Below are 17,099 nucleotides of genomic sequence, written 5' to 3' on the forward strand. Positions count from 1 at the left end.
AACACCAAGTGATTTGTGTATTATGAATAATGATACCTTGTTATAAAAATTTCACCACGCTCAATACTTGAGTCCACGATGCTTACTACTTAATCCACCACACCAGAGGCCTGAGTCCAGCACACTCTACACCTGAGTCCGTCACACTCTACAACGGAGTCCACCACCCTTTCCAATTCAGTTCACTACGCTTACCACAGAAGTCCACCACGATTAAAATACGAGTCCATCAAGCTTCAAATGAATCCACCACGTCATGCTCTCCTATAGAGGCCACGACGCTGACCACCCTAGTCCAACACACTCTACAATGAAGTCCACTACTTACCTTTGATCCCGTTGATTCCATTTCCATGGGAATTTGGCTCCCGTCGATCCCATACATACCTTCTCTTGACAGTTACAAACATATTGTTGTCAACCGAAATACGTGGTAGTCCCCCTGAGCGCGTTCATGGATGGGTAGCCGGACATTACACCGAGGCGAGGGAATTGGACAAGGGAGACAGCTTTTGCCCAGCAGTGGTAAATAAAAACAAAACAAAAATAAATGTTACTCAAAAGCTACAAAAATAGGCTAAATAAAAAAAAATATTGAAAATTTATGCACGTACATACATTATAAAGATTCATTTTTGTTTAATTATAAAAATAAAACCAAAAAAACTATATTCAAAGACATTTATTTACATTTTTCTTTAAAGAAATAGTCAAAAATAACTAAAAATCCCTTAATACTAAAACATTTACTTAAATATTAAGACAATCGGAAGAACTGCAATCACTATATATTTTCAATGATTCCCAATAATATAACTAAGATAGTCACTATCTATCGTTATCCTATACTCAGGTCATTTCGAACGTGCGAACTAATCCCCGGTTTCTGAGGTACATTTAGCGGTAGTTTTTAGTGTAGGCGCCCATAGCCAGTTGCGCTCACCGGTCGGTAAACGATCTGTGGGTTAAGCAAACCTTGGCGCGGTCATCCAACAGATGGGTGACCGCATAGTGGTATTTGAACTAGGCGTCTCCGTGCATCGGAGGGCACGTTAAAAGTCGGTCCCGGTTCTTGTCAATCAAGATAACAGTCGTTAAGCCACGTCAAAGGCCTTCGGGCGGCTTGAACAACTTTCACACTAGGTTGACCACTAACCATACGATAAGAAGAAGAACGGTAGTTTAAACTTATGTAAAAAAAACGCTATTGAATAGATAAACTACCGCTAAATGTACTCAGAAACCGGGGGTTAGTCATGTCATTATATCGGAGTCTCTCGCTCACTACACATTGTCACATTACTATGAGTCTTTTGATTATGACGTAGTGAGTACATTTGTAATAACCTGAGTATAGTGTCAAAGTAGTGTAAGTGTTTGTGGTGAACTGCTGTTATGTTAAACAATAAGCGTGACTTGTATCACGGAGACGCTCAGCTCAAACACTGCACCTACATCTATGTAATGTACAAGTTAACACACTGATCGTTTACACAATGTTGAGTGACTATTTTTCAATAGAATTTAGACATTATTGTAGAGATTTTTGTATATAAAATATTATATATTTTAAGAGGTAATTTTAACTAATTTACAGGTGGGAAAGTGTTTTCCAATAGAGAGAGAGACTTGCATGCAAGATATATCTATACTAATATTATAAAGCTGAAGAGTTTGTTTGTTTGATTGTTTGTTTGTTTGAACGCGCTTATCTCAGGAACTACTGGTCCGATTTGAAAATGTTTTTCAGTGTTAGATAGTCCATTTATCGAGGAAGGTTATAGGCTATATATCATCAAGCTACGACCAATAGGAGCAGAGTAACAGTAAAAAATGTTACAAAGACGGGGAAAATTGTGACCCATTCTCTCTTATGTGACGCAAGCGAAGTTGCGCGGGTCATGTTGAATATCTCTCACCGCGCATCTTGCATACAAGACTCTCTACTAAATAATTGTAATACAAATAACAATTTCAAAAGCCAAATATAAATAAACAGAATCAAGATATACAATTAAAATATTTTTTCAAAAATCATATAAAAAACTTAACATTTACAATTACGGAGATTTCTTCACCTAACTAATATATAATTTATGTACATTATAGGAGCCATATATTAATTACGTCAAACTTAAGGCCGAAAATTGCATTAAAGGGATAGCCGCGCGGATTAACGTCTCGAGTTAAGCTACGCCTGCAGAGGTTGTCCTATGGATGGGTCACCATCAACATTTCGTGTTCCTCCGTGTTTCCGAAGACACGTCATTTTCAAAGATCTTTGACAGTCGTTAACAGTAGTAAGAAGCTTGAAAGTCTGACAACCAGTCTTACCGAAGGGTATCGTGTTATAACCCAGGTAACTGTGTTGTGTAGGTCCGATAGACAGTCGCTGCATGTAAAATACTGGTAATCAGCTGCATCCACTAGGGGGTGGTCTAACAAATATGACCAGCAGTGACAAGGACGGCAAACAGGCGAAAATCATGAAATTCGTGACGTAGTTTATGTATGGCTCCCAATACGAACTCACTTTAGAAATAGTGATACTATAGTAACCAAGTTAATTTGTATGTCTGAATATAGCAACAAGTCGCTGTGTAGAAGACGAAACATAAATACAGTAGACGTATACGCGGAGTGCGTGTGAGGGAACGGAAGCACGTCGTTGTTACGTCTCCCTCACACGCACTCCGCGTATACGTCTACTGTATTTATGTTGCGTCTTCTACAGCGACTTGTTGCTATATTCAGACATACAAAGTTGTTTGGTAAGTTCTATACTAATCAGTTTTATGTCAAACATTTACCTGTCTCTTTAATTCGGCATATGAGTAAGTGAGACAGCTATACAAACACACAAATACATATAAATACACGCTTTTTGTGTCTATTGTTACCAGGGGTGCAGTGACATTAAGAGATTATTAACAAACTAGCTTTTGCCGCGACTTCGTCGGCGTGGTTTGTGACTTATCTGATATAGTGAGCTATCAAAACACAGCCCAAAACGCTGGACGGATCGGGCTGAAATTTGGCATGCAGGTGGATGTTATGACGTAAGCATCCGCTAAGAAAGGATTTTAATCAATTCCACCCCCAAGGGGATAAAATAGGAGATGTCAGTTGGTATGAAAATTCAGTCCTAGACAAATCACGCAGACGAAGTCGCGGGCAAAAGTGATTCGTTTATTCGTACATACATCACACCGACTTCAACTTTTGTCAGTCTAGATTGAGACCTGCATATAAGCTTAGTAGAGAGTCTTGGCAAGCACGAATATCTACATTATAATGTATATTTGCAAAATAAAGTATCTGTATGAAACAGGTCACCGTCAGCTGCAGACTGCGGGTCACTGATGTTATACATTCTGTATGTTGTATACCTCCAGCCGCGAACTTTGTATACAAGACTCTCTACTAAGTTTAACTTATTAGCCAGCTTTACACACACACTGTATCGCACGTTCCTAGGAGCAGCGCGCTCTTCGAGAGCGATGTTCTTCGCGAGCGCGGACAGAAGAGCGCGGCGCGTGCTCTTTCCTTTCTCCTTACACGCGCGATAGAGTGTGTGTGTAAAGGTGGCTTATATCACCGCACTCCTACCACCATTTCTCGTAAAAAACTCACTCATTTTCCTGCGAATCCGTCGTAGTACTAACCAAATGAGACTGCAATTTATCAACGCCCTTTATAACTTTAATTTCAAAACCATTCTCCCCGCACTTATATTCACTTATAACTACATTTTGCATTCTAAACTCCGAATTATGATGTAAACTCAAATGTTTTTTCAAAGAATCGATTAAAAATTGGAAATTACATAATTTACACTCAATATATAGTTTCGGATCTAACAGAATATGGTTAGACAAATGTTTTAAACAACTAACATCGTCTAGAAAACACACGTTACACTGAGAACATTTAAAATAGTTGATTTTTAAATCCTTTTTCGCTTTCTTATTATGCTTCCCTTGTACATTTAATATGAAATCGTCTTCATATTGTATAATTTCGTATGAATTTGAATCAGTTATATTCATTTTAGTATGATGTATGTATACATGTCTTAATAAAGTCATTGGAGAAAACAATAAGTGACAAATTTTGCACTCTTGTGAAGTGAATTTTTTCGTATGATCTCGTCTTATGTGCCAATCCATTGTATTTTCAACTAGGAAATGTAGACCGCATAGCGTACATTTATATAATTTATTACTATAACTACTTTCTTTCGCGTTTAATAAAGTTTTCAGACGGTCTGAAATGAAATCATCGTTAGGTGATTTTGGGTCTGAATTTTTACAAGTTTCAGGTACAGAGTCAACTTTTTCTACGTCTATAGTTTCATCTGAATCATAATTTTCAGTTGAATTTAATGGGTCTGTGTCTACATTTTCATTTTCTGATAAGTGCTCATCATCCGCCATTGTGACGGACTCGAAATCAATTTTCGAAGTACTTGGTTGTTCTAATGCAACTTGATCAACAGTTTGATCAATAATTTGATCAGTTTGATCATCAGTTTTAAGTCTTTTACTTTTCAAATTTTCCGCTGCTAATTTGCGTTTACTACTTTTAACACTTCCATAAGATTTATTTACGCCTTTTTTAATCGTAGTTTTACCAGTTTCGGGATCAAAAAGTTTGATTTTAAATTTTTTACATTCTCTATGTATGTATTGATGTTTAGGTATTATAGTTTGATAGAAATTAAGACCGCATTCTCTGCAAAGTACTAATTGATTGTTTCGTTTCATTACATGGTTGACAGCGATATGGTAGTCCCATTGGCCCTTATTTAAGAAACATACATCGCATTTACTGCAATGGAGGAAATTGAACTCCTGGATTAGTGTAAAATTAGGGTCAATTTTCAACTTTTTAGTCACCAATCTTGTATTTTTAGAATGAGTTGGTAATTTTCGCTTATTATCATCTACTTTTTCACTCGTATCACTCTCAGCCTCATAAGCCTCGTCGGCCTCATCTTCAGATTCAATTTCCAAATTATTTTCTCCCTTCACGAAATATTTTTTCCCCGTAGACACTTCAACTACTTTGATAATGTACCTACTCTCAGATTTATGCATAAAAGACTTATGTTTCGTCATATTTGGCTCGCAAAATTTCAGCCCGCATACTTTACATGGCTGTACAAATTTATTTTCCGTATGAGGTATATTTAAATGATATTTTAAACCTTTACGACAGAAGTAATTTAGGTCACAAATGTGACAGTGAAACACAGTAGTAAACGCCGTAGTTGGTTTCACAATAGAAAATTGATCATCGCAACTGTGATTACATTTGTGATCGAAAAGTCGATCACATTTTTCGCACACATTACAATGCTTGTTCACTTCGCTACACACAAAAGTATGTTCATCGAAATCATTCATGTTATCGTAAACAACACTACAAACTTCGCACTGAAATTTCGAAGATTTTTTCACATTTTTCACTACAATTTTGACAGGTTTACTATGATGTTTACACAAGTGATTGACTAAAACATCAGTAGGGAATAAATGATTACATTTGCTGCAAATTTCTTTTGAAATATCTAAATTTTGATTACAAATTTGTATGTGCCGATCAATTGATTCTTTTGTTATGTAGTGTAAGCCACAATCGCACTTATATATAGTGGCCGAAGGAGCATTTTTGTTGAAATATATAACAGCCGTTTTTACGTTCGGATACTGTTTATGTAACTCCAAATGATTATTCAAATGACTTGTGGAAAATAGTTCGTTGCAATATTCACATCTTTTCTTTGTTTTTAAAGAACAATTATGGTTACAAATATTTCGTTTTAAAGTCATACAACTACCGCATTTATCACATTTATATAGTTTAATTTTCTTCAAAGTTTCCACATTGGTAATAACGCTTTCGTTCTTCTGAGCTCTCGGTTTAACTTTGCCCATAGATTTGAATTTCTTAGTTAAAATTTTCGTCTGTACCGTTTTCGGTTTAGGTTTACTGAATTTAGTTTTGTCAAATTCTTTTAGTTTCAAATTAAAATCTTTATCTTTCGGGTCGTTGAAAGTGATAATTTTGTATAATTTTTCATTTTTTGTATGAGATTTTTCATGATTTACGAAGTCTAGTAGATCGTTAAAGCTAGAATCACAGTGGGTACATACATATTTTGATGAAAACTTACATTTTTCGTTAAACGGGTGGGTAGTTTTACATTTCTTACAAATATATTTCATTTCGTCTGTAATGTTGTCAATCTCGCAGGTCAGTTTCAGACGGCGTGTGGTTCTGAAAGAAAAAAAAGGAATATAAAAAAAAGTACTATGTAAAGTGCCATTGGCTCATTGTAGAGAGATCTTGGGTTCAGATAATATCTATCAACAACATTTTCAGTTACGATAATAAATTACTTCATTTGCAACCAGTGGTAGTCGTAGTACGACCTTCAAGAACTGTTCTAAACAACTCTCAGGCATGCAAGGTTGCATCACGATGTTTTCCTTCACAGGAACAAGTGATAATTATTTTTAATACACACATAACTTTGAAAATAGAATAAAGTTAAATAAGACTTAACATAGTGTTGCCTCGGGTTCGAACCTGCAACCACCTGGGAGGTATCAACTTAAACCTATCGGCTATCATCTAATCCATGTCCATACTAATATTATAAATGCGAAAGTAACTCTGTCTGTCTGTTACTCAATCACGTCTAAACTACTGAACCAATTTGCATGAAATTTGGTATGGAGATATTTTGATACCCGAGAAAGGACATAGGCTACTTTTTACCCCGGGAAAATGACGCATTACCATGGGAAAATTCAGGTGGCGGACGAAGTCGCGGGTAAAAGCTAGTAAAATATAAAAAGAAAAATACATACCCATGCATACTTTTGCTTAAAATCTGATATTTATGTCGTTTAGGAAGCGGTGCAAACATTGTCATCCAATGGCTACTATACAAATGTTTATAATCGTACTTCAAAATTCTAAATTTCTTCCTATTTACACTTGAATTAACCAAATGTATCTCTTTATGTGTTTCATAGCAGTCTTCTATGAGGTCAAAATTGCATATTTTACAAATTTTTGACCTCGGCCGTTCGAGGTCATTTATGTGACCTTGCGAATGTGTAACCGCGGAATCGTAGGTCATAGTTACAAGGTCACAAATTGCACATATGTATGCCACGTTCCACATATCGTCTACGTCGTTATAAACCTTTAAAATTTCAGGTATATCTGTGTGGAAATTCAAATGGGCCGGGTAGGCATTCAAACTGAATTTTTTAAAGCAAGTCTTGCAGAATTCGAACTGGACCAGTCTGCATTGATGTAATTTTAACTTATCCACAGTCAAAAAGTGCACTTTGCAAGTCTTACAGCAATGGAATTTCGGTACTGGAGGTTGCATTTCTTCTCCGGTACTTAGCGAAATGATTTTAAAGTCCTCTAAATGTAGTATACTTTTTATATGATTATTTCTGTGTAGTTTGTAGTTGTGGCAGCCAAAACCGAGACCACATACATCGCAGTATTGAATATTAAATGTTTTACAGTACCCGTCAGCGTGGTATCTTAAAGTAGGTACATGTTTGTACGAATCGCAAAATTTACAATAATATAGAACAATTTTTCCATTCTCATCTCGTTCTACCGTTTCTCGGTCAGTGATTTTGATTTTAGCCGGACTGGGTAACGGTTTCACTTTAGCAGGAGCAGGTAATTCTTTCTTATCCTTTTTTGTTGGTACATTTAAATCCTTTTTGGCAAATTCAACGACAATAAAGTCTTTTTTCGTATACTTTTTTAGTTTATGCTTAGTTTTGTGTGCTGTGAATCTATCTTTCGTAATGTCTATGGAACAGTCGGTACATCTTATGTAGTTTAACTTGTCTCCGCTGCAATTAGCTGTGTGACTCCAAAACAGTCTTTCATCAAAACAGACACAGCATTTCGGGCACTTCAACCAGACTAATTCATACATATTTCTATGAATAGTATAAATTTTTAGTTTCTCATTTAACTGATGCTGATTTTGATGAACAGAATAATCCTTATTCCTAATTTTTCTTTTACAAATATCGCATTTCGTAAATTCCGTTTTAGAATCGCATCTGACTGCGTGTTGAGTAGCACTGTAGCACGAAATAAAATTAACTTGACATAAGTTACATTGAAATAAAACTGATTTAGGTATTAAAGTATTCGAAAAGAATTTCCCATTCATCGTCTTTGCTACAGTTTTTGTGACCGGTTTCACTTGTAAATTCTTTGGCTTCAAACTCTGTATAATATGTATAGAGTTAACTCCAGGATGTACTATTCTTCTATGTTTCTTAGCTGCATTATAATTCGAGAATAACGCTTTACATTTCAAACATTTAAATTGGTTTGCTTTCTCAACCGGTTCAGGCGGTTTGAAATTATTCAGTGGTAATAATTCATATAGATGTTTTATAAGTGCAGTGTCGTTAGGAAATGTCTTAGAGCAATGATTGCAATATGTTGAAGATACTGTGCTCTTTCTAGCCGTATTTCTAGGCATATCTAGAGCTACTAACAGCGAATGGCTGATCATATTGTGTGCATCCAAAGCGTTCACCGTTGGAAATAATATTTCACAACTATGACAATAACAAGGGCTGTTTGTCAGTCTTTCACCCCAATCCTCTAAAAATACTGACACTTTAATGTTTAAAGCTTCATTGTATAAAGTCTCATAGCTCGGTTTACTCCCTATTATAATTTTGTTTGGGAAATTTGTTTGTTCATAATTTTCGATTTGGTATGTGTTCGTTTCGAATTCGTTGGGCTCATATTGACCGTCTGGGGGGCTAAACTGGCCGTCTTGGGGGTCAAATTGACCGTTGTTGGGGTCAAGTTGTCCGGTGTTGGGATCAAACTGACCGTTGTTGGGGTCAAAAGGAACGTTGTTGGGGTCAAATTGTTCATAATTGTTTTCTTCTTCGACCCCCGGTTCTGTTTTAACTTGAATCTGATAATCGTAATCTGGCTGATATTCTTGTGGCTCTTCGTAATTTTCTGTAATTATAACAAAATTATTTACTTATAGTATGGTTAGTAAACCTAGTGTCCAAGTAATGTAAGTGTTTGTGGTGAACTGTTGTTATGTTAAACAACAAGCGTGACTTGTATCACGGAGACGCTCAGCTTAAACACTGCACCTACATCTATGACTTTGACTTGACTTTGCCTTAAGCACTCTTTATTTATTAACAAGGATCTTTTAATATTTCAGTAGTGTTTTAAGTGTACTGTTCTACCCTTTGGGTACGATCCTATAAAGTTTGGAAGCCCATAGTTTAAGGCCTCCAAAACCCTTAAGTTAACCAGCTATAGATTTGACTGTTTTACAGGTTCAAATGCCCAACCCTAGGTTAGTACTAGTAAAGAAACTTATTTACATGTGCTTACCTTCAATTTCATCCGGCACTTCCAGCTTAACTCTGGACAGGTCAGGGAATATGTTCCTTATCCTAGGATTGTCCAACACATCGTGTTCCTCTATATCTATGTCGTCATCCATCGTTCACTGAAACAATACAAAATGCTTATAAAAAAATTGTTTAAGTTGCCAAGTTGGGTGTATTATAAATAACTAGAGGCCGCGACTTCGTCCGCGTGGAAACCCTTCCCGTGTAAATCCCGATTCCTCGGGAACTCCGGGATAAAAAACAGCCTATGTGTTATTCTAGGTCTTCAGCTACCTACATACCAAATTTCATCGTAATCTATTCAGTAGTAATATTTTGTTCTTTGTTAATTATTTCTAGTTTAGTTTAATGTTAAAAGTTATTTGTAGTTTAGTTTTGTAATGAAATTAGTTGTACATTTGTGATTTCAAATATGTATAAAAATTAATAAATGTATCTATTCAGTAGTATTTGCGTAAAAGTGTAACAAACATCCATACATACATACCTACATTCTCACAAACTTTTGCATTTATAATATTAGTAGGATAGTAGGATTATCTCTTGTGATGGACAACAGTAAAGGAAAACATCATGATGAATACATGCCTAAAATTGGTTATATAGTAAAAAGTATCCTATATGTCAATAAACTATCTTGCCAAAGATTAAAATCAATTAATTTCGCACTTAAAATGTCGTATGTCAAAGTCAAATATGTTTTGTTTCATGAAATCTAGCAAGTATTTGAAATCGTCACAGTATTTTTAATCTACCACCGTTTCGGAAAAGATGTGGCTCCTGTCTTAACAGGTATTCGGCCACAGCGGCCGTGTGCTGTGACTTAACTGTGCGGAACTTTGTTTATAGTGCACAATACACAGGTACACTCTCTATTCCTTAACTCTCATAGTCCGGTGGGACGGTAAACCGAAACAACCAGTGAGAGATCAGGCCCATGACCGACAGCTTTACGTGCTCTCAGAGGCACAGAGGTCATTGACCTCGAATTCCTAACAATCACTTAGAAATTCTTAATAGGAAATTTTAGAATACAACTTTTTAGTTCAATGGAAGTCGAACCCGAGACCTTTGCGCGACAGTTGTGTAAACTACCGACAGCGCCACAGAGGCAGTCTGCAAGTGATGAACTGGATTATTTTATATTAGACATTATCATACATTGATTGTTTGTTTATTTCGTCCTTTTCTTGCAGCTGCTTGGTTGATATTCAAAAATAGATATAATGAATATATAAATATCATTGGACAACTCACACAGTCATGATCATTTGATTCCAAACTAAGCAGAGCTTGTACTGTAACCAAATAACTGATAAACATACTTATATACTTGTAAATACATACTTATATATATACATTTTTTTTTTTTTTTTTTTATTATTATTATTTTTTTTTTTTTAAAAAGACAGCTCCCGCACTAAGAATTGCTCTTGTGTCGCGGGGACTTTTTACAAACATACAAACAACGGACACAAAGCACAACCAGACCCGAAGCAATTATTTGTGGATCGTACAAATAATTGCTCCGTGTGGGAATCGAACCCACGACCTCCCGTTGCAATGGTATCGGCGTGGCGACCTAAACCACTGCGCCACGGAGGCAGTCAAAACATATTTGACATTAACATCCAGACTTGGAACAGATACTCGTGGTTCATAGATCTTAAAGGACAACATTGAAAGGAGACACGTCTAAGAATAATCTCTGAATTTCCTTACGAGTATGAAATCACAGGCATACTTACCAAAGTAATTTAAGATGTCTATCCTATTTTGAGTGGGTGTCTATGAAACTGTCAGTAAGTGTGAGTGAAATATAACTCTTAATTATTTAAATAACAGTACAAAACGTAAATCTAAAAATTTTTTAATACATTTCTTGAGGGCATGCAGTCCCCAAGTGGCACTTGGCCAGCGTGGTGGACTCAAAGCCTAATCTGTCACTCAGTTCAGGAGGTGACTCTAGCCTTCACGCCTTTTTTCCCAAAGGGGAAGGCAGAGAACGTCACTTGGTACGATCCTTACAAACTTCCCTTGCTTCATTCACATCCATACATGTTGTCATACAGGTCTACCATTAATTAAATGTATTGCTTTTCATTATATATTCATTGTTATGTTCTATTCTAATAATTGAATGTGCCTACTGCAGATAGAATTGGGATGACAAACAAATATTTTAGAAAAACAAAACTAAATGTGTCAGTCTAGCCTTTCTACCAACTATGTCTGAGTTGACTTCAAGTCTCAGCAGATGCACCTGAATACCAGTACTTTAAATGTAGTAGATGCTTAAATAACAATTCTTAAACCATATTTTATTACAGCTTTTAAAACAATAGCATACTCAACACAAAGTAGGTAAGTGAAAGTAACTGTATCTGTTAAGCTTTTACAACTAAATTACTAAAGAGATCTTTACAAAATTAAGCAGGTAGATAGATTATAATACTAGGAACTAGATACCGAAAAAATTGAAACGAAAAGTGAAAAAATCTAGCAAAGAAAGTTAGGTATAAAATATCGTAACTTTTTTAGATGTATTCTCACAGATGGACTCATAATGAGACAATTTTATAGTTATAGAAGTCATTTAGAGTACGATAGCTTAACCAACATTTATTTTAGACGAAGAAATATATATTAAATATTTAAATTAGTGTTAAGAAATATCGAAAAATAATAAATGTGAAAAATCTGCACAGCGAACACTTTTTTTAATACTTACAGTGATTATAAACAAAGTATTACAGTTATATTAACTTATAAACACACCAAATTCGCAAGAAACCGTTACTAAACAACGAAAACAGGATTCTATTATTAATAAGATTACCTGAATTGAAGAACTGGTTTCGATGACAAATATTACATGTTCAGAATCCAAATTAAACACACAACGATTTAGAAGCGAGACATCGTCAAATTACTATTAAAAATAACTGAAATTCGTTAATTTATTTTATTGTTTTCAATGTTTTAACCTCAAAAACAAATTATTACCAAAACCGTTCAATCCATTCAACATTAACAAATTACAGTTTATAATCTGTATTAATGAATGAATGATTACGAACGAAAGATTTTCAGCAACACCATCTAGCGGTGAGAAGCTGAGCTGTAGTTTTTGTAACTAGCAACATCGATAAAAATGACGGAAATCTGCTCAAAAAGCTTATACTCCACATACTGAAATCTGCAAATAAAAAAACAACTGTCAAAAGAAGCAATAAAATTTCGCGCTTAATTGTGACATTACTCGTGATTACTTTGTGTTTTTATGAATAGTATTATAAAATAATTTGTAAATTAACCAAAGAAGAAGAAATATAAATAATATGGCCCGAACTAAAGCATCTGTGGGCGCTAAAGGTATGTAAAAAGACTTCATTGGTTCTGTACTTATATATGTTTTAGCCGGCGCAATTAACCTTTATTACAACCTTTTGTCGCCCTTACGTAAATGTAATAGATACTCATATAATATATACACCTGCTCGCGACTTTGCTTGCGATAGATCTCATCCTTAATGTAATTTACAAAGCATTTCTCACAAAAAGAGACTGAGTTTTCCCATCTTACATGAGTTATTCAAACACAATAATCGTATAAATTGTTTTGATAAGAATTGCCCTGCGAGAGTTAACAACTTATAACAATTGCTGCATTTTGTGGCATCCTGCTATATATTTAGTTTATCTGAAGTGAACATAAATTAATGTTTAAGCTACTCAATATGTTAAATAACGCGGACATAAGCTGAGTGTCTCCGTGATACCAGTCACGCTTGTTGTTTAACATAACAACAGTTCACCACAAACACTTACACTACTTTGACACTAGGTTGACAGTGCAATAAAGCAATAAAATTTATATACTTGGTCTAAATATTAAATGTATATTACATTTCAGTGGCAGCTGGTAAAAGCAGCAAGGCAAGATGCAGTGTAGCTCCTGTACCTAGCAGTTCTGGAACATCAGGTATTTGTTTGAAAATCATCTCTTTCTAGAAAACCCTTTTTGTGGGTGACAGAAAATACTAATCGATGACTTTTCTGCTTGTAACTTTGTCTGTGTGAAGATATTTCTTAGAGTCAAAAGTATTCTATCTTTTCATGCAGGTCAATAACTATTTAGTTACTTTATATAATGTTTGTAATTTCATCGAAATAGGCTTAGTAGTTTTGGCACGATTGAGCCACAGACATTTGTACAAACGTGTCATCAAAAGTTTGTAGAAAGCATATAATAATGATTATTTATTCATGAACTTTCAGGTGCCTCCAGTTTACGACTAGCTTCAGGTGGAGGTAACCCAGTCTGTCCCCGAGAGACTCCTAAATGGCAGAAACCTATCACTAACTTCTTCATCTGCAAGGATGGAGAGAACAAAAATGTTGATGTAGAAGAAGAGTTAGAAGCAGGTAACTTATTAATAATATACTATTATTTATATATTATTTTGTTGCTGGTAGTGAATATTATTGACTGCCTCAGTGGTGGGGTTGGTAGTGTATGCGAAAGCCGCGCAAGAAGTCTCGGGTACGAATCCTGGGTCAGGCAAAAAAGCCTTATCTATGATTTCTGCTAAGAATTTCTCAGAGATTTCCCGAAGTTAGCAAGTTGAGGTCCTAAATCTCTGTGCCTCGGAGCATGTAAAGCCTGCAGTCTTGCGCCGAACCTCTCACTGGTCGTGTCGGTTATCCATCTCGTGAGCAGTCCGGACACATAAATGACTTCGTTAAATTCGCAAACGCAAACTGCATAGTCGTATACCAACATGTCATTAATAAGTTTACATGGCTAATTACCAATATTTTTTTTCAGGAACTTCAAAATCTTCACCAAAGAAACCCACAATCCAATCAGGCGACGAAGAAGAAGTATTGTCAGAACAGCCCAAAAACTCTGTCCTAGAAGAGAGCATTCCTCTGGAACCATTATCAGGAGAAGACAGCCATAAGATAGAGGAATACTATTCTAAGAGTAATAAGGGGAAGGGAGTGGGAAAGAGGACGAAAGGCAAGGAGAATAGAGAGAAGAGAGAGAGAGAAGATGATGAAGAGAGTGTTAATAAGAAGATTAAGATTAATTGAAAGTGTTGTGAAAATATGAGTTCAGAGATTTTAAAGTGTCATGCTACACCCATATCCGGTTCGGCAATATTTATCGAGCAACTAAAACCGACTCAAAGCAATCATGGCTTGTGGCCTGACTATAACTTTTTAACTGCACATTTAGTGCGATAGTAAAAGTGATCACATCGTCGCAATAACCGTAGCGTCGCCTGTTCGAATCCAACCCGAGACAAATGTTTCTGTGATGAGCAAACATTTGTCTCCTATGAGATTTTGAGTGGCATTTTTTCCGAACATTCATCTACTTACATATATTCGGTTTTTAGGTCGATGAATGCAGACAGGATTTTGTGTGTAGCAGTAGCAGTAGTAAGTCATGATTGATTTAAGAGAGACTTTTTTTAACTATCGGGACTTGTAAACATGGTACTATACTGCTAAACTAACTGCCTATTTGGCGCCTGATCATCAAATATTTTAGTGTTTATCTAAAACCTACACACGGCAAGGAACTTTTAAATAATGTTACAATTCTGCCCCCGATAGTTGAAAAGACGCATCTAAAATTTTTGTCGAAAATGAGTTATCACTGGAACCAGCAAAAAAGCCGCCCTGCCGATATTTTTAATATTTTTCAATGTCGCTCTGTGTCAGGTTTTAGCTTAGCAAAATAAATCGTTTTTGTATGCGTTTTTACACTAATTTGAGGATTAAAATATTTTTTTCTCTGTTTCTATTTCTGGTTAGGTGTCTTTTCATTTATTGGGGGCAGAATTGTATTGTTAATTAACCAATCTACAATAAAATTATCAAAATAATGTAATTATAATGATGAAATGAGCTATTTCTTACTATTGATGCCAATGTCAGTTTTAAACTTTATACTAATTCCTTTTTGTTTGATGATATAAACATGTAATGTGGCTATTTTTAAAAGTATTTTATATTTGTCCTATTTTAATACGGGTTTTCGTAAGAATGATGACAGGGTAACAAAAATATAATAATTAGTCTACCAGTCAGATAATATAAAAATATCTGACATGTATTTTTCGTGGTCACCTCGCCGCAATAACCGTAGCGCCGCGTGTGGTTACAATCCCACCCGGGACTAATATTTGTGTGATGAGCACGAGTATCTGTTCTGAGCCTGGTTGTTAACCTATATAAGTATGTATTTAGAAGTATATAAGTATGTTTATCAGTTATTTGGTTACAGTACAAGCTCTGCTTAGTTTGGAATCAAATTACAATTAGAAAAAATACGTGTCGAATATTTTTTTATGAATCTGACAAATGGACAGAAATCATCCCTGTTTATGTATGAATTTGTATGAAATGTTGTATGATCGTTTGTGTTGACTATAGTGACTACCCCCTATGGGGGAGTGTCGTGATATTATGTATTTTATAAGATTGTGTTAGTATTATAAGAACAATTTTGTGGACCAAAATAAATAGAATTATAAGTTTTACAAGTTTTTTTTATTTGATATTCACAGTTAGCTCATTATTCCGCCCGGACACTGAAACCACGTAAACCTACCCTGAGAAATTATATTATTTTTCCTGAAAACTGCATGAAAACAAATGTTTTTTTTACAACTCCCGCACTAAGAATTGTTCTTGTGTCGCAGGGACTTTTACAAACATACAAACAACCACAAAATACAACCATACACGAAACAACTATTTGTGGATCACACATATAATTGTTCCGTGTGGGAATCGAGACCCCGTCCTCCAGAAGCAACGACAGTGGCGTGGCGATATAAGCCACTGCCACGGAGATAGACAAAATTACAGCGGGGTTCCACGATCTAACGAGCTTTCCGAAACACGGAGGAACTCGGAATGTATAATACTGTCACCCGTCCGTCCTCAGAACAGCCTCGGCAAGCATAGCTTAACCTCAGAGATCGATCCGCGCGGTTGTTGTTAACTAAGCCAGCTCTGAGCCTATTTCTAACAAACCAGTAATATTTTACTGACATACGCATTATTGTTCAAGGTAATAAAACACCTGTCGTATGTGTGAAATGATTTCTTATTTTGTTCCGCAATTATTCATATTTGTAACGCATTATTTTAACACTGATTTGTTTTGTTGCTGTGCGGTAGAGAATAGAACCGCTGGGCAGCGGGTTCGAATCCCTGTCGGTACTTACTTATTAATTCAGGGGTAAGCTCAACACTACATCAAATATAGCAAATGCTTTTACATACTTTTACGATTAAACTACTGAACCGAGTTTCAAGAAATCTATTTATCTTAGCCTTTCTTTCAAACTAATATATGTTGGAGTCGACTTCCAGTCTCACCGGATGCAGCTGAATATAAGTATTCGAGATGGAGCGACTGTCTATCAGACCTCCACAACCCAGTTACTTGGGTTATAACACGACCCTTCGGTAAGACTGGTTGTCAGACTTTCAAGCTTCTGACTACTGTTAACGACTGTCAAAGATCTTCGAAAATTTCACGGGACCGGGACCCACAATTTCACGGGATTTAAAGGGAGGAACTCGATTGTATAAGATGGTCACCCATCCACAGATCAA

At 35.7% G+C, this 17,099-nt stretch overlaps 3 protein-coding genes across 3 annotated transcripts; 1 reads left to right on the top strand and 2 right to left on the bottom strand.

Annotated features, from left to right (window-relative positions):
• Positions 1 to 667: 667 nt before the first annotated feature.
• LOC142985556 (uncharacterized) lies at positions 668 to 8,292 on the bottom strand. The gene is made up of 2 exons (XM_076133791.1): positions 6,879 to 8,292; positions 668 to 6,282 (listed from the first exon to the last, which is right to left on the bottom strand). Exons 1-2 carry the CDS (start codon positions 8,225 to 8,227, stop codon positions 3,630 to 3,632), a joined length of 4,002 nt encoding a protein of 1,333 aa, XP_075989906.1. The 5' UTR covers positions 8,228 to 8,292; the 3' UTR covers positions 668 to 3,629.
• On the bottom strand, positions 8,270 to 12,485 carry LOC142985388 (uncharacterized; the record flags this gene model as incomplete). Its single annotated transcript, XM_076133516.1, has 3 exons — positions 12,295 to 12,485; positions 9,436 to 9,553; positions 8,270 to 9,042 (listed from the first exon to the last, which is right to left on the bottom strand). Coding segments are annotated over exons 2-3 (885 nt in total), but the record flags the coding sequence as incomplete, so codon positions are not given.
• A 195-nt stretch (positions 12,486 to 12,680) lies between these two features.
• Positions 12,681 to 16,015, top strand: LOC142985466 (uncharacterized). The gene is made up of 4 exons (XM_076133661.1): positions 12,681 to 12,830; positions 13,372 to 13,440; positions 13,737 to 13,883; positions 14,287 to 16,015. Exons 1-4 carry the CDS (start codon positions 12,797 to 12,799, stop codon positions 14,553 to 14,555), a joined length of 519 nt encoding a protein of 172 aa, XP_075989776.1. The 5' UTR covers positions 12,681 to 12,796; the 3' UTR covers positions 14,556 to 16,015.
• The last annotated feature ends 1,084 nt before the right edge of the window (positions 16,016 to 17,099 follow it).

Source organism: Anticarsia gemmatalis, chromosome 30, assembly GCF_050436995.1.
Source record: "Anticarsia gemmatalis isolate Benzon Research Colony breed Stoneville strain chromosome 30, ilAntGemm2 primary, whole genome shotgun sequence".
NCBI classification, from domain to species: domain Eukaryota; kingdom Metazoa; phylum Arthropoda; class Insecta; order Lepidoptera; family Erebidae; genus Anticarsia; species Anticarsia gemmatalis.